This window comes from Saccostrea cucullata, unplaced genomic scaffold (assembly GCF_032062105.1).
Source record: "Saccostrea cucullata isolate Sc308-1 unplaced genomic scaffold, CSIRO_AGI_Scuc_v1 ctg68, whole genome shotgun sequence".
Lineage (NCBI taxonomy): Eukaryota > Metazoa > Mollusca > Bivalvia > Ostreida > Ostreidae > Saccostrea > Saccostrea cuccullata.
In genome coordinates, this window is record NW_026939588.1 from 408235 (window position 1) to 436124 (window position 27890).

General features: G+C 33.5%; 1 protein-coding gene across 1 annotated transcript; it reads right to left on the minus strand.

Moving 5' to 3' along the window:
• On the minus strand, window positions 1-27890 carry LOC134253398 (uncharacterized). Its single transcript, XM_062735924.1, has 32 exons — window positions 27752-27890; window positions 27093-27216; window positions 26322-26419; window positions 25991-26146; window positions 25149-25236; window positions 24805-24917; window positions 24032-24181; window positions 23331-23804; window positions 21212-21706; window positions 17241-17468; window positions 15487-15651; window positions 15183-15338; window positions 14999-15100; window positions 14819-14913; window positions 14528-14722; window positions 14224-14298; window positions 14014-14107; window positions 12357-12458; window positions 10205-10277; window positions 5150-5259; window positions 4118-4160; window positions 3898-4018; window positions 3554-3654; window positions 3177-3279; window positions 2797-2974; window positions 2632-2701; window positions 2417-2483; window positions 2240-2325; window positions 1566-1692; window positions 1014-1055; window positions 364-525; window positions 1-168 (listed from the first exon to the last, which is right to left on the minus strand). The coding sequence occupies exons 1-32, from the start codon at window positions 27825-27827 to the stop codon at window positions 1-3; spliced, it is 4437 nt and encodes a 1478-aa protein (XP_062591908.1). The 5' UTR covers window positions 27828-27890.

The following is a 27890-nucleotide window of genomic DNA, read 5'->3' on the forward strand; positions in this document are numbered from 1 at the left end:
TTAAGTTACTTTTAAGTAGTTTAAGCTGACAACTAGTTTTTTCATTACTTGTGTTTCTGTTGAAATCTCCTGGGAATGATTGTCAGAATCTGTATTTCCATAAGATGTCAATGATATTTTACGTTCTGCCTGGAGCTGTGTGGTACTTTCAAACTCCTTGGGGTCCTTCTGTTAATACAATAAACATTTACTTGTCCTTTACAAGGTTTTCAATTTGCTCTGTAACATGCACATTTCAAAATCATTTTTGTCTGAATGCCTTTAATATTTCCTAACCATTAGTGAAATTATATTAAGTTCACTTTTATACTGAACTCTCTCTCTCTCTCTCTCTCTCTCTCAGATGATGTAATTACGACTTACATAATCCACATAACTCGAATTAGTTATCCCTGTTCTCTGTGTGTTTGGTATGGTATTTTCCGACCCTGTGCTAGATACTGTTCTTCGATATTTCTCCTTTGCAGTTGTTTTGTCTCTTTTTCTCTTTAAAAATGGGTATTTCACCAGCAAAGCATTCCTTATCTAGAAGAAATTCAATAATGCTTTTAAAGGTACTTTCTTTTTGCAGAGATGGTTTTATTAGGGAAGCTCTAAACATTTACAAAAAATGGGGGGGGGGGGTTGGACTTGGTGCAAAATATATCATATTGAGGTTTGTATATTGAGTCTATTAAAATCATTTTCAATATATGGTACTTGTCATATTTCCACAGTACAAATGTTCAAAGACAATGGACTATTTGTGAAAAGAAATAACCCTTGTTTGCTAACAATGGGTAAATTAATGGAAATAATGAATTCAATTACTTATTCTTGGTCTAATATAATGTTGAGAATATTTTAATCCAACATAAATTGTGTAACTAATTTACTGTAAATAACCATTTTTTTTCTGTCTTACTTCCAAGGACATATCTGTCTTATGGCATAAAACTCTTTGGTGTACAATCTTTAGAGCTTCCTTAATAGTCTATTTTACATTTAATTCATCTAACAAACAGTTTACATACCTTTCTATTCAGCAAGACTTGAGTGATGAATATCAACAGTCCCTAGAAATAAAGATGATTGTAATAATAAAGTACGAACAATCATGACACGTATATGATAGCTATAGGACTTATAGATTTAGTAACTGTATGTGAAGTATATAAGAAGCATCATACATAGCTTGGAAAAAAAAATCATATTTCAAAGAATAGTTTTCATGAAATCTCGATATAAAAATAGCAAGTTAATCAAACTTTGATCGGTATTAACTCTTTTCTTCATATGTCCAGTTATTTTTATTTCTGTTAAAGTATAATAGAACTTATGGAGAGAAGTAATATAGGCCGTTGGCCTGCTGTTCAATCCATGTTCATTGTATTATTCTTTGAATATAACGATTAAAATACTTCTTAAACTAAACTATAATAGAAGAAAATAAATGGAATTTTCAATCATAAAACAATACATCAATTAAAGGAAATAGAAATAATACGGCACTACGGCAGGTATGTCTTTATATACTAGTATCTATTTAAATGGTAGAAAAGGTGTAAGAAGTATAACATGATTACCTGTATCGAGTTTGCAATGGTGAATATATACTGAAATGCTACAAGATCCTCATTAATGGCGAAGATTCCAAAAATCCAGGCAATCCCAAGAACAGGAACAAGAGTACACACACTCTTTAAGGCATTTCTTTGAAAAAAAAAATTAACAGATGTTAATATAAACTTTGAAAATCTGAAACCACTCAGTTTCGTATATACTGTGAATTTGAGTATTATCTAATCTGTGCATTATTCGGTGTTCTATACAAAGCATATTTAGAGAAAATTTATTTAAAAACAGACAAGCTACAGACAAGAAGTTGATGTTACAGAGTTTGAATTAACGGTTTAGTGAATTTACCTTGTATGTAATCTACTATATATTGCTATGTCGTATTTTTACTGAAGTGCTTTTGTTTGTATACTAGTTTGACTAGAGATAACTCGGTACTCAAAGAGAGCTTTATAGGTCAATAGGGAATTTACTCCATCTAAGCACCTGATCCCACTGCACTTTTCTAGTTGCCGGCGTTTGTTTCTCTGTTCATGATTCGATGTCTTACTAATTATTTAAAAATGATCACTGTACATTATCTTGGTATTAATATGTTAGAAACAAAACATTGGTTGATAAAGTTGACAAAGCTATAATAAAAAATTCAAGGAAATTAAATCACCATACATTTGCATAGTACCTGACTTTTTCCTTAAATTCTGCTTTCTTCATTTTAGTCGTCAGAAACATAACCCGTAGTAATGAGGCAATTATACAAATGTTCATCTGTAAATAACACAGAAAAACAAATGCAGAAAAACGCTCCACCACTGGAAATCATATAAACAAACATTTTCTGTTTTCATTCGAAACCTACCAGGAATATAAGAATAAGAGGAACGATGAAGGCATAGATAGCTCCCGAGGACACCGACAACCAACAACTGTAAATATCAAAACAAGCTTCTGATACATTTTCTTTTTCAAAGACGTTTTGGAAAAACAATAACATGCTACCTGATCATTATCATTTCAAGTTTGATTAGACTTAATGAAAGATTTATTTACGTAAAACGTATTCAAGATACGTACAATTTTTCGGCGTGATACTGTGTCTCCCAGCAGCTCCCCAGAGTAAGAAAAACGATAACCAAAGAAATACCTGGAAAATTGAAATATTTTAATTAACATTTTGTATCAATTGGGTTAGCAAAAGTCCTGTATTCAAACTTTCAACCAAAGCATGACAGTACTTACAAGTAGTGGTTCCAAGAATCAATTTAAGCCTCGATCGCGAGTTGAATCTGTTAGTAATGGCCATAGCATAAAATAACACAGTAACGTTCATACAGTGGTATAATCCTACTCCTAACATCAGGAAGAAGGTGAGCAAAAGGAAAAAATGAAGGAGAAAGGTAACAGCAGCACAGGTAGCCTGTAACATTAAAGACAACGAATTAGAACGGGGAACGGACAAACTACACAAAAGATGGACTGGATTTAGAAAACCTTAGGATAAGCTGAGTACATTGAAGCTTTAATTAGAATGTCTTCTTTGTCACTTTAACATTTCATTTAGGTTCAATGAAAGCAAATGTGGATATAAACCTATTAGTTATGTATAAAAGACATTGTACCTCATTTTGTGCATTATCAATCCCTGCCAGTAGAGTGAGGTATACGAGGAAAAGAGATACACACAGGATGACTATCAACACATTCTTGTCACCTTTGATGTGTCTAAAAATTGAACAAATCAAAGAAATATATTCATGAATTTATAGGCTATAATTCTAACAACTATTCACTTGACACTTATCGTTTTGGAATGTTTAGAATTTTTTTAATTTTCTTTTGCAAATGTTCCTGAAAAAAAAAACTGGATCACCGACAGACCCAAAATGTAATTATAATTATGAGTTTTTCTTACTTGTTTTTTTTTTTTTATATATAGTTAAGATTTCCTTGAAGATAAGATTTCTATGCCTAATTCTATGTTCTTAAATTTTCTTACTTCCAGTTACTAATGAAGACAGCAGCCGTAAGTAGACTAAAGATCATGGATAAAACACAACCAACAATGGATATTACCACCAGGGCCGAGTCCTCTTTTTCCTGATAAGAATAACATTATATTAGGGAATTTGGAAAAAATCGCATTTAAGAATTTAATGAAAATAATTTGCATTTATTAAAATAAATGACTAAATTTCAATTCAAATTATACCTTTGAAAGAAATCTACCAAGAATATTTTTTCTAATATTGTTTGTTAAGGATTTTGGATTAAACGGATTATATATTTTTATAACAGAAGAATTTTTTTTTAAAAATGGAAAGAAAGTATATGTGCGTTTACCGGTGTATATGGCCTCATGAGAACGGCAAAGTTTGTAGTGTGGTTACACAGACAGACAGACACGCCGTTCTCTGTGGAGTTCATAGAACAACCTTCTGTTGACCATCCTCCAGAATTGTTACTGCAAAGTTATCTTTACGGATGCATTACCAACAAATGTAGTTTTTTACTAATTTTTTTAATGAAATTTTAAATTCTTTTAAAAGTCAGTTTTACGTACAATATGGAGTAACTCCAGAATACACAGTTTGCTTCACCAAGTCCTGCCTAAAATATGAAAATAACCATTATTATTTAAAAAAGTATGAAATGTTCACAGAGTCGTTATAATTATCAATATCACTAATAATGAATTATTTCAATCAATATCAATGAATAACGTTCAACTATCTTATATAAGAGAAGTCATTGTCATTTTCTCTGATATATGAATAAAATATTGCTGTTGCGAGTCATGTAATAATGCCTACTTCTATTTCAAAAGATAATTTTGTTTAGTAAAGAGATTCACATTGGAGAAGAAGAGGAATCAAACTGGGATAATTACTAGACTGATAAATAATTAAAAAGGGAAAAATATATTGGCCAACCAAAAGTTAGTTTTTTCGTAATTTTTAAAAGATATTTGTTCTTTTCATGCTTTCTATGTATATTATTATACCCCCCGCTTGAAAAGCGGGAGGGTATATAGTAATCGTTAATTCCGTCCGTCCGTCCGTCTGTACGTCCGTCCGTCCGTCCGTCTGTCCGTCCGTCCGTCTGTTACGCTTTGGGGTACCCATCTTTTTTCTTTGTCTTTTTTATCATGAAGAAGTCTAATAAAGAAGCAAAATGATGAAAAAAAAATTCAACCAAAAGAAAATCTACTCCATTCCTTGATAGAAAAATATCTTAAATTGTTATTATTCAAGAAAATTGAAAAAAAAAATTACCGTTATGTAACTTAAGTCCATTAATTTTTAAAGCTAACAAATTGTTTAAAATCGTTAAATCTTCTGGAAAAAAATTGAAAAGAAAAAAAGGAGATAATGCATTATGAAAAATGTAAACTGTTTTTAAATTCATGAGCTTTTAAAAGGAATAATAAGGAGTAACACACATTAGAATATACTTTTTAAAAAATCTATTCAGGTCCAATGATATACGTACTAAGTAGAGGTCAAGTATTTTTATCATTTTAAATGTAAAATTTTTAGCAACAAAAGAGAGACATGTTAGTACTTTCTTAACTGTAAACCTGTGGTGCTGGTACTTACTCTATTGTGTTGAAAGGTCAGTGCCAGTGGAGGCGATAAAGGAAGGATTGGATGCTTCAGTGTTAAAGCCAAAATTACCGAGTTGATAACCGTGTCGTTTTTTGAGCTAATTCCAAAATAATATATCGTTGACTGTAAATTACCCATGACTGACAATGTAACTTTCATAAAAAGATGTTTAAATAAACATTGTTGCAAATTGTTGTTGTTGTTTTCAACGATTCCAAATAATTTTATACAATATGCATATAAGGTGTATAGATACATACTTTTTTATATAGATATAACATTTTAAAGGAATTTGTTTAGTATTTGTACATGTAATTGTATTGGTGATGGAGATCGAGCAAATTATTTTGTTTGTGAACAGTTGGTTCCCTTTAGATAAAGAACTAAAACAACACGAGTTCTGTCTGTTTGCGCACTGAATGGTGTTTCCCAGGATATTACAGTGGCGACGAGCATGGGATATTTTGTTTATTTCGAGGCATAAAGGTGTCGGAGACATTTGTTAAACAAAAATGGCGCACATCGGGAAACTCGGAGAATTCAGCGACGGTAAGGAGACATTTGTGAACTACGTGGAGAGGTGGAGCAGTATTTTGAAGCAAATAAAGTCAAAAAAGAGAAAAAGGTAGCGGTGTTTCTGTCGGTAGTTGGACCAACGACGTATGGTGTCCTTAAGAATCTACTTCAGCCTGCTTTCCGAAAGAAAAGTCATTTAATGATCGGCATAGTAAAAACTCTCACAGACTACTACATGCCAAAACCTTTGGTGATTTTAGAAAGCTTCAAATTCAACAAGAAAAACCAGAGAGAAAGTGAGACAGTAAATGAGTATGTGAGCGACTTATCAAAATATTGTGAATTTGGGGACTTTTTGAAAGAAGCACTGAGAGAGAGACTTGTTTGTGGACTAAGATATGAAGCCATTCAAAAGAAATTACTGTCTGACGCAGATCTCACTTTTGAAAAAGCAATACAGATAGCTACAGCAATGGAAACTGCGGAAAAGAATACTTTGTCATTCACCGGTAATTCAACACCAGTTCATTACGTGAAATCAAAGCCAAATTATTGGAGGGACAGAAAAGGAAAAAAAAACGCGAAGCCCATGGTGACAGTTAGATAGTATTTTCGTTGTGGGGGAAAGCATGACGCAGATACATGTAAATTTAAGAACACAAAATGTTTCAAATGTGAGAAAATTGGACATTTGGCAAAGAGATGCAGACATGAAAAAGGGAATCCAAAGTTTAGTGGAAAACCTACTCTGTTTGTGAATGAGGACTCCAAATGTGATCACACTGAAGAATATCAACATGAAGAGCACAGCATATATTCTGTTTTCAACACGGAAACATCAGGCAAAAGAAAGGACTATTCGGTTGACATAGAGCTAGGAGACAAACTTGTGAACTTTCAGATCGACACTGGCAGTGCGAGAACAATAGTGAATGAAGCTGTCTACAGAAATAGACTTTCTGAGTATAATCTCAAGAAATCGTCAGCATCGCTTAAATCCTATACCAAGGAGGGAATTCCAGTTCTAGGTGAATTTGAAGTGACTGCCAAGTATGATGAACAATGTGAGCCTCAAATGTTACTTTTTGTGGTTAAGGGAAACCAGCCCTGTCTTCTAGGAAGAGATTGGTTGTCAAAGATGAAACTGAATTGGGAAAACATTTTCTCAGTGACAAGTGGATCGGTAGAAACTTTACTCAAGGAGTATGAGGATTTATTCGAGGAGAATCCAGATCCAATAAAAAACTTCAAGGCTCAGATCAGAATCAAAGAACAGTGCCAACCAATATTTTGCAAGGCCCGTCCAGTCCCTTATGCCCTCAAGGAAAGAGTGGAGGCAGAATTAAAGAAACTCGAAGAAAGAGGAGTGATTTATCCCGTAAAAACAAGTGAGTGGGCCGCGTCGATAGTGGTGGTCTCCAAACCAGATAAATCCGTGAGACTTTGTGGTGACCACAAAGTCACTATAAATCGAGTCATCAGCGAAGAACACTATCCCTTACCTAATACGGATGATATGTTTGAGACTCTAGCAGGAGGATAGAAGTTCACGAAACTTGATTTGCGACAAGCAGATTCTCAGTTGGAGCTGAGTAGTGACTCAAAAGAGTATCTCACAGTGAATACCCATTTAGGACTTTATCGTTATAGAAGACTAGCCTATGGGGTGAGTTCAGCTAGTGCCATTTTCCGAGGGGTAATGGACAAAATTTTAAGCGGACTTCCGTATGTAGTGTGTCGCATTGATGATATCCTGATCACGGCTCCAGATGATGATTCTCATGTCAAGACCATCCAAGAAGTGTTTTGCCGTCTGCGAGAGCACAATATCACACTTCGGAAGGACAAATGCATCTTCATGGCTGATCAAGTGATATACATGGGATTTTTGGTGGACAAACGGGGGATGCATCCTACAGATGAGAAGATTGCTGCAGTACGTGATGCTCCAGGACCCAAAGATGTAAAGGAAGTGAAAGCATACTTAGGACTCTTAAACTATTATGGAGCATTCTTACCAAATTTAAGTACTGTACTACAGCCTTTACACCAATTACTGAAAAAGGGGGAAAATTGGTCATGGACAGACAAGTGTGAAGAGAGTTTCGAGAACAGCAAACAGATGATTACGAAAGGAAAAGTGTTAGTTTTTTATGATATGAACAAACCTCTTCGTCTAGCATGTGATTCTTCGGCATATGGCCTTGGAGCTGTAGTGTCTCACATTATGGATGATGGATCAGAAAGGCCCATTGCCTTTGCTTCAAGGACTTTGAATTCCAGTGAACGTAACTATGCACAAGTGGAAAAAGAGGCGTTGTCCATCATATTCGGGGTGAAAAAATTCAACAAATACCTGTACGGAAGGACATTTACTCTCATCACAGACCACAAGCCATTGGTCACTATTTTTGGACCAAAGAATGGAGTACCTACCTTAGCTGCTGCGAGAATGCAGAGATGGGCTCTCATACTATCAGGATACCAGTACCAGATACAATATCGAGCATCACAGGAACATGGAAATTGTGATTCATTATCAAGACTTCCTTTTTCTGATAACCAGATACAGGAAGATTATGAACATGTCTACTTCTCTGAACTGGATGATGTAGAACTTCCAATTTCAAACACTGACATTGCTAAAGCAACAAAGATGGATCCGGTGCTATCTAAGGTACATGAACTTACCTTAACTGGATGGCCCAATCACAATGCAGATCCAGAACTTCAACCATTCTTTGAGAGGAGGATATCTCTGAGGGTAGAGCAAGAAGTTGTGTTATGGGGATTCGAGTGGTGATTCCTAAATCTCTAAGAAAGCGCTCACTTGAAGAACTTCATGAGGAACACCTGGGAATGTGCAGGATGAAGTCACTAGCGCATGGATATCTATGGTGGCCTAACCTAGATAAGGACATAGAGGAAGTTGTCGAAAAATGTTCATCATGTATGTCCGTAAGAAACGGTCCAAAATCAGCACCACTGCATCCCTGGATCTGAGCTACGAGACCATTTCAGAGGATACACACTGATTATGCTGACTACAAGGGTCAATCCTTACTTATAGTATGTGATAGCTATTCTAAGTGGATAGACGCCATTCCGGTATGATCCATGACAAGCCCAGTGACAACTGACAAGCCCAGAATGCTGTTTGCTTCGACAGGACTACCGGAATAAATTGTAAGTGATAACGGGACACAATTCACATCAAGTGAATGTAAGGAGTTTACACGACTGAACGGAATAAAGCACACATTGGTACCACCTTACCATCCACAGTCAAACGTATTTGCTGAGAGAGGTGTGCAGATAGTAAAAAAAAACATTGAAATGTAAGGAAGTTGATGGGAAGACGCACTCCCTAGAACATAAATTGGCTGACCTCCTTCTTAAATACAGGATAACACCACATACTACCACGGGAGTTGCTCCTGCAGAACTTTTTCTAAAGAGGCAGCTTAGAACCTGCCTGTCTCTAATAAAACCTGACACTGGAAAACGAGTCGAAAATTATCAGCAGAAAATGAAACAAAATCATGACAGAGGAGTCTTTCAAGTAAACAAATTCCTTACTGGGGAAAAAGTACAGGTGAAAACAACCATTCAAGCTGGCAAATGGAAATGGATTCCAGGCTATGTTCACAAGGTGATGGGACCTCTAACATATCTCGTGAAGGTTGGCAATCGCACCGGGTATTGTCATTGCGATCATTTGCTGAATTGTAAAGCTGATCTTCCGCAGGAAAAACCAAACATCGATATCTTCGACTTCACTGTAGATGACAACTCTACACCCATTCATGCAGGTGTAATATCTCCGTCCAATGCACCTGAACGCATTCCACCTTCCAGAGCTCAAAACCAGTTGCCGGACCAGAGTGACAACCCACCCAATTCTTCAGCTGAATCTCCGCCGTCCAATACATACACACCCGTTCCAATAACACCGGTCAAGTGTTATCCCGCACGTGAAAGATATGCACCCAAAAGGCTGATCGAGGAAATTTAAATAGTGACTTGAGAATTTAAATTTGCTATTTTGACTTGATAAAGTTTACTGGCTGGCTAAAATTAATTTAAAGTTTAAATTGATTTGTAGTAAAGTTTTGAGGGGATCAAATGTAAGAGGGGAGGAGTGTAGTATTTGTACATGTAATTGTATTTGTGATCGTGATCGAGATTCAAATTATTTTGTGAATGAACAGTTAGTTCCCTTTAGAGAAAGAATTAAAACAACACGTGTTCTGTCTGTTTGCGCACTGAATGGTGTTTCCCAGTATATTACAATTTGTCAACAGGAATTTTCATAATTATTTAAACTTTCCATCACTTACATCTGCAAATACATATCTAATTTACATCGTACACCTTAACTGAAAGTTGTTTAAATTGAACCGACAAAATATTCAGGTTAGTGTCACTGTCCTTAAAAGAAAATACTTTTGCAAGAACAAATGACAAAGTAGTCCTTTATGATGGCAGTATTTTGATAAGAGTGCATTTTCATATGTATAACATACCCAGAAACATGGTGTATCCTATTGGGTAAAAGTTGAGACATCGTTTTATATAGAACAGCGGCATAGTAAGTAACTGAAATTCATAATTAAAGAAAATACTCATTTATGTATTCTCCATGCAAAATTAAATTGTAATTATCTTAATGCTACCATTTTTGTCTTAAGGAGGTAATATCTTTACAGTCGTTTTATAGTACAGTGATTTGTATTATAAGAAATCAAAAAACTCAATACCGGCACATTTTTAAAAAAATTATGCATATTTGAAAAGGGATTTGAAATACGGTTTTGTGTCTTGAGTATAAATAAACAAGAGGCCCATGGGCCTTATAGGTCACCTGAGCATCATGCAACAACTTTCAAATGATTGAATTTGGTTCATGTTTTTCATAACTATACACTTAGCAATTGTTTAGTTTGTTTGCTTAATACCCATAAGCAGAGTAGGGGAACAAAAATATGTCAACTAATCAGTAATATTCAGCAATAATCAGGAGTGCTCCTACCACACATGAGCCCCTGACCCTAGGTCTACACATTGCACAATTTTTGAAAAGGCACACTTGCTTATCAAAAATGTTTCATTAATACCAAGGAGCAGATATCGAACAATTCATTTTCAGTATATAAGTAGAGCCCCACCCCCCCTCTTTGGTATCCCTAAACCAGGGGCCTTGAAATTCACAATTCTGGAAGAAGAGCCCTTGCACATCATAGCTATATAAATAGTTCATCTGCTTATTACCCAGAAGTAGAGAAAAAAGATTTTCATAGATGTAATGTATTTTCACTATATAATCATTATAGATCCACACCCTAACACCATAACCCCTGACCATGGGGCCATAAAATTCACAATTTTGGTAGAAGCATTCTTGCTCATCATAACTATGTCCTTAATTAGTTTATTTGGTACTCAGAAGCAGATAAATGCATTTTCACTATAAAATCAATAGAGCCCCGCCTTAACACCATAACCCCTGACCCTGGGGCCATAAAATTCACAATTTTAGTAGAGACACTCTTGCTCATCATAACTATATACTAAGTTAGTTTATTTAATACCTAGGAGCAGAGAAGAAGATTTTCAAAGATTTAATGCATTTTCACTATATAAACAATAGAGCCCCGCCCTAACATTAGAACCCCTAACCCTGAGGCCATGAATTTCATAATTTTGGTAGAGGCACTCTTGCTCATCATAACTATGTTCTTAGTTAGTTTATTTAATACCCAGGAGCAGAGAAGAAGATTTTCAAAGATTTAATGCATTTTCACTATATAATCAATAGAGCCCTGCCCTTACACCATAACCCCTGACCCTGGGGCCATAAAATTCACAATTTATGTAGAGACACTCTTGCTAATCATAACTATATACTTAATTAGTTTATTTAATATTCAGGAACAGAGGAGAAGATTTTCAAAGAAATAATGCATTTTCACTATATAATCAATAGAGCCCCGCCCTTACACCATAACCCCTGACCCTAGGGCCATAAAATTCACAATTTTGGTAGAGTCACTCTTGCTCATCATAACTATGAATTTAATTAGTTTATTTAATACCCAGGAGCAGAGAAGAAGATTTTCAAAGAATTAATGCATTTTCACTATATAATCAATAGAGCCCCGCCCTAACACCAGAGCCCCTGACCCTGGGGCCATGAATTTCACAATTTTGGTAGAGGACTCAATGCTGATTACAATCATACCAACAGTTTGACTGCTTAATGTCCAGGATAAAGAAGAAGATTTTTAAAGACTGCACTAATTTTAGTGGTTTTGGCCCCACCCCCCAAGCCCCAGGGGTTTTGGTTTCCCTTTACCCATAGATGCTATATGCCAAAATTGATTGAAATTGGTTCGCCGGTTTCAGAGAAGAAGCTGAAAATGTTTAAATGTTAACGCACGACGAACGACGGACGACGACGGACGAAAACGGATAGCAATAGGTCACCTGAGTTTACTCAGGTGACCTAAAAAGGTAATAATCTTAATGGATATCACGAATCTTGTTTACATTGTTCATCCTGGTATTTCACTACATGAGTGTTTTTCTAAATAAAGATCAAATAAAATTCCCAAGATATTACGAATTTTGCTTATATTGTTCAGCCTGGTACTTGAAGATCACGTAAAATTCAAATACCTTGAAAAGTGTCTTTTTCTTGTTTCGGAAGGACGAAAAACGAGTCATTCTCCAAAAATCTTAGGTCTGTATCTTTAAGAGACACATTGTTGATGTGGACAACTGCAGAACAAAATGTAATTGATTGACAAGGATCACTCAATATTCAAAATTTGAATTAATAAACTCGAAATTCGATTTTCGAGATCCAAGGTCGCAATTAGACATACAGATGTCGAATTTAAGATGTAATCATTGCCCCAATGCCAAGTTTTGACTTTCGGGACATCATTGTTTTCCAACAAACTACAAGAATATTAATGGGTAGAAAGTGTGCTCCTTTACTAGTTAGCTGAAATGTTTTATATTCCTATGAAACAGATTTTCTCTTCAAAATGATCTACACTTTATTTGACATTAAGATACCAGTACACTGCGGATATCATATCAATTAATAAAATAATATCATTCATATGTCGACTCGATATATCTCTCTTAACTTGAAATAAAAGACACCATAGAGGCGGTTACATATGTTTCATATTTTGGATTTTAACTGACTACAGACGATAAGGGTCAACCAACAACTAAATTGTATAATTCCCCTTAATTTAACTTCTACATGATTTCGCTAACCTTACTACGAAAGCTGGATAAGCTCATTTTTGACAAGACAAAAAATATTTAACTCGTTATTACGAGATAATTATCTCGTTATAACGAGATATGTAACTCGTTATAACGAATTGGTATCTCTTTATAACGAGTTAGCGTCTCGTTATAACGAGTTCATTATCTCGTTATAACGAGATAATGAACTCGTTATAACGAATTTGTATCTCTTTATAACGAGTTAGTCTTCTCGTTATAAAGAGTAATTATCTCATTATAACGAGTTAAATATCTCGTTATAACGAATTAATAATCTCGTAATAACGAGAAAATTAAGTCGTTATACCGAGAAAATTAAGTCATTATAACGAGAAAATATTTATCTTGGCAAAAATGAGTCCATCCGGCTTTCGAACAAAACTTTGTGAGAATGAGAAGTATGATTGATGTCTCGATGATTTGAAAAATTCTACAGTTTACAAAACGAAAACAAAGGTTAAATTTAGTTGCCCTGTTGAGCGTTGACTGTGAGGTATTATACAATTATTCCTTTTTTTTTTCAATACGATGATTTAAACACCTGAGGAGTACAATATTCACTGAGACCGAAGGTGGCTAAATCATCGTATTTACCGCAAAAACAGCAATAACTGTTTCATTATATGATTAAATGATAAGTTTGAACGCGAAATTTCAACAAGAACACATTGTAACAAGAAAAATGGAACAGGAATAATTCCTTATATTGACCTGCAATAATTCTTTATATTGACCTGGAAGGTCACGTGATTCATTATATTGAACTGCAATAATTCCTTGTATTCACCTGGAATGTCAAGTGCAGGTCAATACAACGTAGTATTTTACTTACATAGTTGGATCTCAGCCAATCAGAAAGATGGAAATTAATCAATCATAAAATTAATATTATTCTTCGTACCAGCATTAAAACAAACGTTGTAAAGTTTGCGTAATATGAGAGTGTTAGTTTTATTTTCATTATTGCTAAGGAAATATATACACAGATATTTTAATATTCATATCAGAAATTAATAATTTCACTCACCTATATTTTCACCTGTAAATTTAACGGGCTGAGACTCGTTCATGAGTAGTAAATTCATCCGATCCATAATCTTAAAAATCGAATCTGATCCAATCTGTGTTTTGGGAAGTCAGAAATGTTTGGAATTATTATAAAAATCAGGTTCAGTTTTCTGTTTTTAGTTTAACAATTCAGTCATTATCAACTTAAATCTATGAGAAGGTAAAGAACTACCTCGTCTTCAATAATCCTCCACGCTTCCTTATTATATATAGCAAGGATATTGTTCATTATGCTGTATAAATCCTAAAACAAAAATAATTCAAAACTCTCCCAAATATAATTACTACACAGTTTTACATGTATATATAACTTAAACATTATTTGATATACATTTTGAACCCTCTATATATGGTAAAGAAAAATTGCTTCGTGTTGTTATATTAAGAATAATATATAGGAAGTTTATGCAAGCCAAAAGATTCCATATTACGCAGTTTCCTGACTTAAACATCATCTGATATATATTTCTTACCCTTTCTGGTAAAGAAGCGTTGCTTCGTGTTGCTATATTTAGAATAATATTAAGGATATTTATGCAGGCCAACAGATTTCCCGATGAAATACCAGACCTAGAAGCAGTTATATTCTCTGTTACACCTAAGGAACTATTGAAGATTTTTTCTATATACTCTTTATCAACAATGCCTTCGTTTTCTAGGTTTTGGAGCTGAAAATGTAAGTAAATATGACCAAAACATCATGCATCCGTTTTTTAATCTCAACATTTCAGTATTGTTACATAAAAAATGGGAAAAACACAAACCTCTTCCACGGCATTGGACAATTCTTCATCGTCACAGTTTGATACATTTGTTTCTTTCCATGTGCCATCATAATCACAATATCTGCTAGCATTTCCTTACAAAATTAAAATAAAATATTTTGTCAATACATTTTATGTCTCTATATGTGTGTAAAAAAAAAAAAGAAATTCATCATGTACCTTGTTTGCTTTCTTTACACTTGGAATGTACTAACGTTCCAGGAATCGAGGGTGGCCAAAAAATTCCGTAGATGTCCATGGATGAAGGGCAAAGAGTTTTGTCTAAAAATGAAATAGTATATCAAATATTTATCATATTAGCATTAGGTGAACAAAATCAGTAACATGTCGTTTGAATCCTTACCCTGGTTATAAATGCCCACTACTACGTTTTTTACCCCTGGTGTCCGATATCTCTCGTGGTTACAGGTATATATCCCTCTGTCACTTTGCTGAACGTGAATGATGTGCAGTGTTTTGGAGGACCGATGGGTGGTGACAATTGCCCGATTATAATTTTCTGTTGATATATTAAAAGGAAATTACTAGAAAAATATTGAAATTACAGTTTAATGATACAAACACTGTGCAAGAGTTTTAAATAGTGGTAAAAAAATTTCTTTACATGTTCTCATTAACATTAAAGTAGTCTGCGCTTTGTGTTTTACCTTGTATTTTGATTCCATCTTTATACCACGTCAACAGGGAAACGTTTATCGAAAACCTCTGTAAATTGTCCAGATTTGTTATGTTACAAACAAGATTTAATGTATTCCCTGCTTGAATGAAAACTCCGGAGTGTGGCAAGATTTCAATCTGAATTTCTGGCTTTACTGAAAAGAAAATATAACATAGAATTGATACAAGCAATATGTCAAAATACCGGTATGTTCTGTCCTCTTGTTTGTGAATAAGTATTGAGTTTTATATTATATAATTATAACATATTATTATAAACATATAAACATATAATTTATAATAATACTTGCCTTTTATATTGAAGTTGGCGGTGGATTCGGAATTATTATTTGAAACTCTGACCGTCCATTTGGCTGTAAAAATTTTTTTTACCTGACTCATGATATTGTATAGGGAAATATACCTCGCAGTATAAATATTCGCTATATTAGCAGTGTAATAAATCTGTCAATTTTCAATTTTTTATTTGCTCTCCTCATTCAGCTATTATATTTTCAAGCATCCATAAATTCAAATTATAAAAGAATAATGGCCAAAGCTTAATGTACCTTCTTGATCAATCAAAACTGAAGGGACACGACTTTTAATTACTATATCCAACTTATATTACCGCTGCGTGTACCAGTAACCTGATCACCTTTTTATGTTTTATCAACATTTGGATTTGTTTGTTTCGTTTTGTTTATTTTTTTCTGTTTAAAGTACCTCTTAAGATTTTTTCTCTCATGTGGAGACGCCATCACTTGCTGTTGGAGGGCTGCAAATATATACCTATATATGCTCAGCACTCAAGGCTAATTGAGCAATTACGGTTCTTTTTTTCGACCAACACCTACTGCGACACTGAATCTCAGTCCTCATCAGGAGGATCGCTCTCAAAGTCTCCCAGTGGATTCAACTTCACGAAGTAAGGATCAGCTCCTTACTTCACAACATTAGGATATACAATCTAACAACTGCACTGCGGAGGCGGCTCCACATTTGGTAATACATGACTTGTTTTTAACTTTTCTTTATTCAAGTAATTTTTGGACTTCTTTGTCGACACGAAAGAGTAATATTTTGTTGTCGGGATTAATTTTTCATCATTTTAAGGTGTTACCAGTGGAATGCTTCTTTCAATGGCCTCTGGAACGGGTAGTCCGTAGCATAGAACGACACCACTCACAGAAGAAGAGGCCACTGACGCTTAAGCTAACTTTAAAATAATCCTTATTTGACCTCACCCGACTCAAGATGAAAGACCTGGACAGGTAGGCTAGCTAAGAACTTTTTTATATACATATATAAAAAAAAAATCCCAATTACAGTGCTGAATTTCAAAATATATTTTACAGACCACGTAAAAAAATAATTCATTGCTTTCTTTGGGGTAAAAGAAGTTTTGAGTTTGAAAATTTTAAGCCACTTTTCTGGAATGGGTAAACAACCAATATTTTTTCAACTGAGGCCTTATCTTCAAAGTTTTTCAACGGTCCATGCTTTGGTGAATTAACAAAACTTCCAACTTTTTTTTTACCAAGCACTATAGTTAATATAAGTAACATTTTCTGCTGACGGGTACTATTTTTTTTTATTTTTACGTTGAAATGGTCTTCTGGCAGACAATGGAGCTAGCTTTTTAGCGAATTCATATGTAAGGAGAGAAAATGTGAAAAATACAACTCTTAAAATATGACAGTTTCATTCAATTTAATTGAAGTTCTTTTCAATTAACCATTACCTTCATCTTGAAGATCTAGCTGTAAGATTGTGAGTGAGCACTTCATCACTTCTATAAACGATTGGCGGATCAAGTACCTCCCAAAAGACGGTGTAACAAGAATTCCGTTCCTAAACCATTTTACCTGAAATTCAAATACTACATTTATGTGTGCAGACATTGTCAGTGTTGTGTTTTCGACTTCATATGGAGAGGGAACCACATAACTTGCAGTTATGTTGATGATTTCTGTTAAAATATATGAAGCATGATTAAGGTGTTCGACCCATACTAGCCCCAGATTCAAGGAAATGCATAACAGATATATATGAGTTGGATACTTATTAAATTTATTTAAAATTTCATGTTTTAGCATCAGTATGTGAGAGCTAAAATTTATCACCTTGTACTGTCCTTGAAGAGTTATCCACCTTTGATTTTATTCAATAATTTATTTTAATCTATTCGGCGATAAAAAAAATTTCAATCATTTTTTTCTATCTCTAAGGATCAAATACATCTTTCCAACGCAGCATTTACTGATATTTTGGAATTGAATTTTCAAAAATGTACTTGTTTCCACAGACATCAATGCAACATTCAAAGATTAATTACTGACTAGGTAATATTTTTGTAAATTTCTCTTGGTAGGCCTAAATCCTTTTCTACTCTAAAGTGCTTTTAAACAACATCAGGGTATTTTATACACGATTGCTATTTAAGGTAGGGAAATTAGGTCCTAATATGGGTCGGATACATTACATGGATACATAGATTAGGTTTGTTACAATGTGAAATGTAATAACAACGCAAAATGTAATAAATTGGCATTATTACATTTTGCGTCATTACATTTTGCATCGAGATCAGCGCAAAATGAAATAACGCAATATGTAATAACACGATTTTTGGAATATTACATTTTGCGTTGTTACATTTTGAGTCGAGATCAACGCAAAACGTAATAAGGTACTTTTTGATATTACAATTTGCGTTATTTTATTTTTTGCGTTGAAGACAACGCACAATGTAATAAAACAATATGTAATAAAACAGAATGCACTTAATATTTTGGATTGTGGTTAACACAAAACATCATAAAATGTTATTTAAATATATAGCCATGGGAAATCTCACTATATAGTTAGAACTATGACAATGAGACAAACAATAACAATACGGCTTTTTACGGACATTACTCAATGAATGTTTTTTTTAACTCTGTTTTTGACATTTTTATTGAATAACTGTACGTATAAAATATTAATTTAACTTAGATAAGCATGCCTTTTTATAAACCAGTCTTACTAATTATCTAACCAATGACATTTTTAATTACCAAAGATTGACCATAGGTCCATTTAAAGCTCTTTATATGCATGTTCGGCATGTGTACATTGGTAAGCAGCAAATTAGAAGTGAATGTGTGTGCATTTAGCGAGGAGGGGCAATGATGAGGTCGTATGTTTATTTCGTATATTGATGATGTATTATTATTGACATACATAATCAATATATGTTATTATTGGTTAGAAATACAGAGAGAGAGAGAGAGAGAGAGAGAGAGAGAGAGAGAGAGAGAGAGAGAGAGAGAGAGAGAGAGAGAGATGTTTTGTCGGTTTGCAATGCAAGTAATTCGTAAAACAGCATGGAATCATAATTGTCAATAATCCCCTCCCCACTGTATATTAAATCCTGCCAGTACAAATTAATAGATTATTTTAGATTCATGCCATTTGTCTATCATTAAGTAAAAGTTCATGTAGACTGGTCATCCCCCACAAACAACAACCCTCTCCCACCGCACGCATGTTTCTAATCCCCATGTGTTTCATTGCAACACATTTAATTTGAATATTTTAAATGCATCATTATAGCTAATTAAATCAATATATTATAAAATCCGATCTATTGTAAGAATTAGCATATGTTTATTTTTCTGTTTGTTTTATTTTCTTTGCGTTTTTATTTTTATTTATTTATTATTTTTTTTATGCCCACTACTCAATTGAAAATTATACTCAAATAGGCTGACCAAAATGTGTGTTATTTCATTTTGTGTTCTTACCTTTTGCTGAATCTCGATGCAAAATGTAACAACGCAAAATGTAATAATCAAAAAATCGTGAAATTTCTGTTACATATTGCTTTATTACATTTTGTGTTGAACTTGACGCAAAATGTAATAACGTAAAATGTAATAATTTAATTCTGGTTGTAACGCTGTATTTGATTGGATAAAAAATTTACTTTATATCGTATAAAATGGGTTGCCTACGTCACAATGAATTGCGTCAAAAACGTATCAATCCGCCTAACGTTACATTCAAATTTTGTACAATTGAAGTCATTTTGTTAGAACAACCATCTTTTTTCTTTCATCAAATGAATGATAATTAAATTATAAGGGTAAGCTGCCCCAACCCAGTTTATACCGTATAAAATGGGTAGCTATTAAATTCAATTCTTAAATAATCCTTAAAAGCGTGTTGTTACATTTAGCATTATTACATTCTGCGTTGATCTTGACGCAAAATGTTATTACGCAGAATGCAATAATCCCGGGTTATTACATTTGATTTGTTATTACATTTCGCAATATAACAGATTTATTGCACTATAAAGCTTCCAATCAACAGAAAATAAAGAATCACTATCTTAAAAAACTGAAAACCCTTATTTTTTTTGAGAAAAAAATATGTTATTGTCCTTTTGCAAAAATTTAATTTAAGGGGGCCGACTGGGTTTTATTGTGTGAAAACTACAATAGTGAAACTCTTCATTTCTATACCATATATGACTTACTTTACCTTTAGTGTTCATGCAAAGTTTGGGGGAAATCTACCGTCCAGGTATTTTTGAGGGGCCGTCTCAAAATACAGGTACATTTACTATAGGATTATATAGGAAAATGCCAATCTATAGCACTTTAAAGCAAATTATACAAATACTTCGATAGACTTTTTGTTCAAACTATAATATTTGATGAGTAATACTATATTATACAATATACGCAAGAAACACAAAATTCTACCGTCTTGTTACCAGAGGGGGGCGTCTCAAAATGCCAAAAATTAACGAATTTTCCTATTTTTATAGAGTATTACAAAATATGACGGGCTAAAGGGATTCATATGAAAACATAATAAAAATAATGGAGATCTTCTCAAATTTCTATATCTTAAATTTCAAGAGCGTATGTTTATTACTTTTTCTTATTAAACATTTTTATTACTCCTTTCTTAAAGAGCTTCAGTTTATCATAACGTCAAAAACACACTGCAACGACGTCAACCTACCTATGAATTGCAAAATCGGTTAAAAAATCAGTTATATAAAGTTGTAATTACAATTTTATACCTACAATTTCTTAATTTTGTTTATTTTAAATAAATAAGCGAAAAGGTGCTTTGAAACAGTAAATACGTTTCATTTTACTATGATGCGCTTAATATTGCGCAATGGAAAACACAGTCGGCCCCCTCAAATTCTGAAGATTGTGAACACTCTGAACATGGATTTTATCTACTTATTCTACAATGTAAAGGATTCTTGACCTTTGCACAAGGTTAAAGTTGTGATCCACAAAAATCCAACAATGAACAATGTGTACATGATACAATTTTCAATAATCCAGTTTCAATCCATTTTTAAAATCACTTTCACAGACTGCAAAGGATCCAAACTGAATATTTATAATTAATAATATATTTTCACAGTTAAATCAACTGAGCCCTGTCCTAACACCAAAACCCAAGGGCTATATATAAATTTCACTCTTGCTCATTACAACCATGTAATAAGTTGTCTGTTAATACCAACTGCAATGAAGAAGTTTATCAAAGAAACTATGCACAGTCCCCTATACCAGGCCCTTTCATTGTGTTTGTCTGCTTTTTATCCAGGAGTAACTTATTGGTACTAATTTTGGTACTAATTTTGATAGTTATGTAAGTGTATATTTTAAAAATTTGCATTAAACAATATTTTACCTGGCTTTGGACTTGGCCGATCAAAAAGCCATAAAGATGAAAAGGAAACATCAACACTGTGATCATTTCCAACCACAAACGAATCCTCAACTGGATTAAAGTTAGTAGTGTTCTTGATGATGGTATTAGTTCCCACGATTTTACCTTCTCCAACCTGCATGCCTGAACCTCCTCCCCAAGATATCCAAAAGTCTCTGTATTCGGTACAGTTTAAGACTCTACCGAAATATACATCAGAAATACACTCGTCGATGTTGTCAAAACTAAACGAATTAGTGATGCAGGAGACAAGTATACTACTTTCACCTACGGGAGTATCGAACAAAATCCGTATGAAATCCATGTCTGTATTTTGGAACTCAACAATAGCGCGTTCACAGGCCTTGACGGAGAAGCCAAGGTAGTCGTAACCCCGAACCGGAAGTTGGTGTCCCCACAGTCTCTTAAATGGTTCAGTGGTACGTCCTATCGAGGTGTGGCATATCTCCACAAAATCTTTGATTAAAAAATAGACAATGGTATAAAGTATATCAGATTAATGCTATGAATGGATCAACACTTCAGCAAAAACATGTTTGGTACAATCAAAGATTACCATAGGTGGTCGGTCAATTTTCATTGTTATTTTAGCTCTGGTTTTGTCTTTATCAATGACTTCATTGATCCAAATGTAATATTCATAGTTTTAATCATATTCAAAATAGCTTCAAAGTTATGACAAACTACATTGAATATGAAGGACTAAGAACTGCTATAAGAAACTTGTAATAAAGATCGAAAAATAACTCCAATTTTCAGACCACTTATTCCTGCTAGTATCCTGATTTTTCTTCAGAGTAAAAAAAGGTGTAAAGATGTGTATAATTTTCTTAGTAAAATAAAATGGTAAAATAACTTCAATTATAAAATGGAGAAAAGAAGAACAATTTTGTGAAACATCAAAGGAAAATTTTTTTGAGCCTACCATTTTGAAAAACTCAAGAATCTAAATTTAAAGGTTACCATTTCAAATTTTACGTGGAATAATTCCTACTAAAAGTTATCTTTATAAATCAAAATTGATTGAATCACCAGTATGTTCCTTCCGTTATACTGATATGAAACTATTGATCATCTTTGTGTTGAATGTTTCTTTGTTAAAGAACTTTGGTTGGCGATTGAAATATTGATGTTGGATAAACTCAGCCGGTTAGTTTGCTTCGATAAGAAATCAATATAATCTCGTAAATTTATATATAGAGACCAATACAAGTATGAGAATCTGCTAATTATGATTATCAAACTGTATATTATTTCAAGTAAGTTAAAAAAATTCCAATAAAATTATGCATATTGGAATTAAAACATGAACTTCTTGACATAATTAGAACTGAAAAGTTTTCACTGTTCAAAAACTGTATTTGAAGAATTAAAAACACAGCGACAGCAAACTGATGAAGAATTGTAAGAAGTCAAAATCTTTTTACAGTAACAGTGTTCTGAATTTTAAGTGCCCTTTCTTTCTCATCCCTCTTCCCTCCCCTTTCCTCTCTCCTTACTCCATCTTTCCTTAATTTCTTAAAAATTCTTTCACACATATTCTTCCTCGTTTAGTATGTAACTGTTATCAATACACACTGACTTATGCTATGCATTTAGTTTGTTTGAGTGTAATTTTGCTTGAGATGCAAATCTTTTCAATTTATAAAAATTAATGCACAATATGAGTTTAACGCAAACTCATTAACCCCAAATCGTATGGGCCATTAATTTTACAATTTTAGAAGGATTGATGCATTTTGCAATAATGTCAACGGTGTTCTTGGACAGCTAAGAGTAAAAGATTTTTTTAAATCTAAAATTGCATTGATTTTGATGGTTTTACCCAATCTCTTGGGCCTAAGGGGCAGGAACTACGAGATGAATTCCACACGTCTTGTCTCCCTTTCATTATAGATTCTATATACAAATTTCGTTTAAGTTCGTTCTGTGTTTCCAGAGAAGCTGAAAATGATAACCGTTATCAGACGAAGCACATCACACGACAACGGTCGAAAACAGATGGCAAACTGCCTTTCGAGTGACTTAGGTGTAAAAAAAAGTACTTTTACTTTATAATTATAAAAGTATGAGAACCTACCTGTGCGTACAGTAGAACCATAAAAGTTCCAACTTGTATCTCGTTCACTCTGAACAGACGAGAAATTAACACTCATTGGATTGTAAATCCGGAGGTCCATTATGACGTTTTCTCCTTGTATCCTTCCGCGTCCAACCTTTAGTGTGTCAAACCAAGAAATCCAGTAATCTTGAAACATTGTGTCACCTAAATCAATACCATCGTATCTTTCCAGACAAGCACCTGTTACATTCATTTTTCTTATGCAAGTATAAGGAAATAAGTATCGGTAGTTTGAATGAAATGTAACAAAAACACTTTCTCCACCCGTCGAAACTAGTTCTATATTGAAAGAATTCGACAGCTCTATTGCAGAAAAAGGGTTTGATGCTTTCACTGAAAAAATCATGAATTTATCTTCCGGATTAATTATTCCATATTTATTCAATTCTTTGGTAACTGAAGGTTGACTGCAAATCTCAGCGCGCTCTTCATCTGCCAATAAAATTTTAATACTTAATGCTCTAGAGATATATGAATTTTCTCAACCTTATTATTTTTTTGGCATTTAAGATTTCACTTGGATGAAATATTTTAAATTAAAAAAAATAGCAAAAGTAAAAATGTTTACGAAGGACGACACAAGGTCGAACAAAATATAGATATCAATTGGTCACCTGAATGATTCAAGTGAGCTAAAAATATCAAAGATGACTGAATACCCGTAAAAAAGACCAGTGAGAAGCCATGGTGTCCAGACGTTGAGTCGTGACTGGTGTAATTCAGAACAATCTTTTCTCCAGAGTACTTCAAAGTCCTAGAATCGTCTAAAACTGATGATCTAGAAAACATGGAATTCATATGTGGCCAAGCTGAAAAAAGGATTAGGTTGTGTTATTCGTGTGTATAAAACAGAGCTCAATTCGCTTTTATCTCGTGTTTTTTCCAGTGTAGTTATATTCATTAAACAAACTAAAAAAGAATCTGAATCTGTGCAAAAAATCAAGAAGAAAAAAATAGAAAAAAAATGCTTTACTAGATATATCATGCAAGATTGGATGGTATTTCAAAATCAATTACAAAACGTTAAAGATTTATTCAGTAGACATTATTACATATAAAGAAACAGGCTATAAAGATTAAAGATTTTTTTACATGTGGAATTATTTTTTCTATGTGACTATCATACTAATATAATAGCAGTGATCTCTATTACTACATATATGAATGTATATAAATTTAATTTTATTCATGTGACTGATATTACATTCTCCAGCATTATTTTTACCTCCAGCATCCATTACCATCTATGCTTTAATTTGAATTAATAAAATGATGCAATTAAACTCAGAAACTCTGCACAGAGTTCATACTTTCTCCTTTATTACCCTCCTTTGCCAATTGTTTTTTCAAGTTTTATGTATGCCCTTTGTTTGACCTCATAATTTGCTTTAACATAAAATTCATGTTTCTTGAACAATATCTGCAAAATTACCAAAGTTCCAGATTTGAAGTTCCCCGCCATTGCTGATGTTTAAGTACCTAAACTGAACATAGATATTGGATCCATGTACTGGAGAAACTATGGTCCATACACACGATGCTGATCTGCAGGAAAAATACAATTACATCACAGTGAACACAAAATAGAGACGCTCCTGATAAAAACGTCAAACTACAGAGTATAGAGCATTTTATGACAAATAAAGCCACATGCATACAAGTAGTAAAATTCATTAAAATATAATAAATTGTAATATGGTTACAGTAGGTATATTAAGAGTAGGAATGGTCTAATGATCTCGAAGTTTGACTTTGTCTTACAAGACAGCAACTTACTTGCTTAGCGGAAATCCTGGGGATGTAAGGATTTGTTTCTTAGATGAGGCCTTTAATGGAACTCCTTCCGTGTCACAGGTCGTTTCTCCTGTGAAAAGGTTTCATAAAAATTTGCAAAAGTATTCAAATATTAGATCAGCATTTTGAGTATTTACACAAAGAAATGAAACAGAAGCGTGCGTTATCATAATTATTTTAAAATATTGAATAAAATAATACATGTAATATTGCTTAATCATCTATATCAATACAATAAATAAAACATGCATATAAATAGCTCAAGTATGTTAACTTACAATAAATGCACTTTCAGATTATTAACATATAAATATGCCACATTTTAAAACATAATGTTTTTGGAGAATGAAAGACAAATCTGCTCCTTTTTTTGTAGCATGTGGAGATGACTTATTAATTCCATATCAATAACGATGTAAGTTATAGTCAAACAAGTTGATGAACCAATACTATCAGCTGTCGCGTTTAAATTCATCAGAGCTTCGTAAATTCTATAAATGATACAATGACTTTTTCAGCAAAGACAATGTATCATGAAGTCAAATGCTGACTGACTTTTTTTCATAATCATTGTTATGCCAGTATTCACACACAGAGTTATCCACTTTTCCGGTATTTTTTTCTTCTGATCAATACAAGGAGCACATGGCGGATGTGACCGGTCGGCAGGGGATGCTCACTCCTCTATGGCAGCTGATCCCACCTCTGATGTTTTGGAGATCTGTGTTTGCTCTGCTCCTATTTTGTATTGTTTAATGGACTTTAAGCTTGAATACTGTTCATTATCTCTATATATTTCATATGTACTGATATCCAGCTATTACCTTTTAAACTGGTTGCGAAAAATCTGAATTGAAATCCCTGTTCGCTTCCAAGTTTAGAGACAGAATTTGTTGTAAATAATAGTTGCAAAACTAGATCTTCAAGTTCATAATTTCCGAAACTATTCTCGCACGAAATGTTGTCGAATGAAGTATTTCCTAGAAAATGGAAACAAAAAAAGAAGAATGAATGACTTTGTGTATCGTTTTGGACCGTGAAACCTAATCAAATTCAATTTCTCGCCTTTTTAGCTGTACAAAGTCATTGACTTAGAAAAAATTGTTTAGAATATTTACAATAAAATCTTTTTTGTTTTTAAATTTCAATGCCTACCTTGAAATGCCTTTAAATCGTCGTTACAGAGTAAATAAAAATCTATGACAATTCTGTATCCCGTTGGTGGCAAAATATTCCAAACACAAGTTAAATTTCTAAAAAATACAAGATACACATGGAAAGGGTTACGACTTAATCGAACTTGAACGCACTCAGTATGCAGTGCTTTAATACCAATCTGTATCACGTAAGGTAACCGTTGAGTTAAGATATTTTTAAAGATTTTCTTCCCTATATACAAGCGTTATGGTGAGTTTGATCCCCGAGGTCATTGCCCCGAAAGTAACTCCGGTCTACATAAATATAAGACGTAAACCCATCAGGATTCGAACCAACTCTGTGACAGGAAGATTTCACTGAAAATTTCAGCGTTTAGTTCTTGAAATTTCAAATGATCCCATCGTAGGTTTTTTTTTAATCTCTGTAGAAGGTGTAGCCCTTTTATTACAAAAATTAAACTCTTTTACCAATGGATGCTTCATTTGTATTGTGTTTAATTGAAATTGGCCAATTGGTTATGAAAGTGAAAAGTTTACGACTAAGAGAGACAATGGACAAATATGAAAATCTAACATTTCTTTGGCAGTGTGATTAAAATGCATGTAAAACTTCTTTATTTCTCATAATCATACTTAGGTAAAGTGAGGTTGATTTGACGCCAAAATTCCAACATAAAAAATTTGAATATCCTTTACCATTGAAACAAGGGCTTCTTTTGGAAATTCTATATATATATATATTTTTTTTTTCACAAAGTGTTTCACTCACTTCTCATATGGAGGAAATAAGAATGGTTGCTCTGGGTCAAAAAAAGGCGGGAAACTGATCTTGGTGAGTTTGTTTGGCTCCAAATGGACGATGTATGCTTCACCATCACAATTAAGGAGCTGGGCTACAAAAAATAAGTGAACGTTTCATGGGATTTATGTGGAGAAATTTAGTGAAGTGAATAAGGCATTTGAGGGTGTCCTATTAGTAATGTGCCCTGATTCACTTGTTTTCTACACAGTCTATTTGACCTTTGTTGCAAAGGAAATGCAGATGTTTGTAATATCATCTTTAGCATCTGTATTCGTATTACTTACGGTATGCACACTGAACAAAAATAAAGGACTTTTAAAGGATTAGATGTATAATGACACCGAAATAAAGAATACTCATGGCTTTAAAGGTAACCAAAAATATCCATATTCATTCATATCATGAAAGCTATACGATGCTGAGAAACACAGCTTATTATAAAAGTTCAAGACTGAGTTTTGAATTTCTTATCATTATTTACAATAACAAACTATGATGGACAATAAATTACGTGTTTACAGTTGAAAGAGGATTGCAAACTGATATGAACAATGTTACGCGAGGACCGAGATTGCATTTAGATCTTGAAGTGAATGTCATAATTTACCACATAAAAGATAAGATACCTGGTTTTTCACAAATAAAGGCATTGAGGTCTTCACAGGCAGCGTCCGACCAATTAAACCCAGATATCCCGATCATTTCTATACATCGGAACGTGGAGACCGGTGATCCTATTAATGAACATGGATATATTCATCTTCT

Excerpts from the sequence above, each read along its gene's own strand:
- LOC134253398 (XM_062735924.1), bottom strand. The coding sequence starts at position 27,827 with ATGATCGGGATATCTGGGTTTAATTGGTCGGACGCTGCCTGTGAAGAC. Across the intron at positions 27,217-27,751 it reads CTTTATTTGTGAAAAACCAG|CCCAGCTCCTTAATTGTGAT; the intron begins GTATCTTATCTT and ends TATTTTTTGTAG. Across the intron at positions 15,339-15,486 it reads AGATGGAATCAAAATACAAG|AAAATTATAATCGGGCAATT; the intron begins GTAAAACACAAA and ends ATATATCAACAG.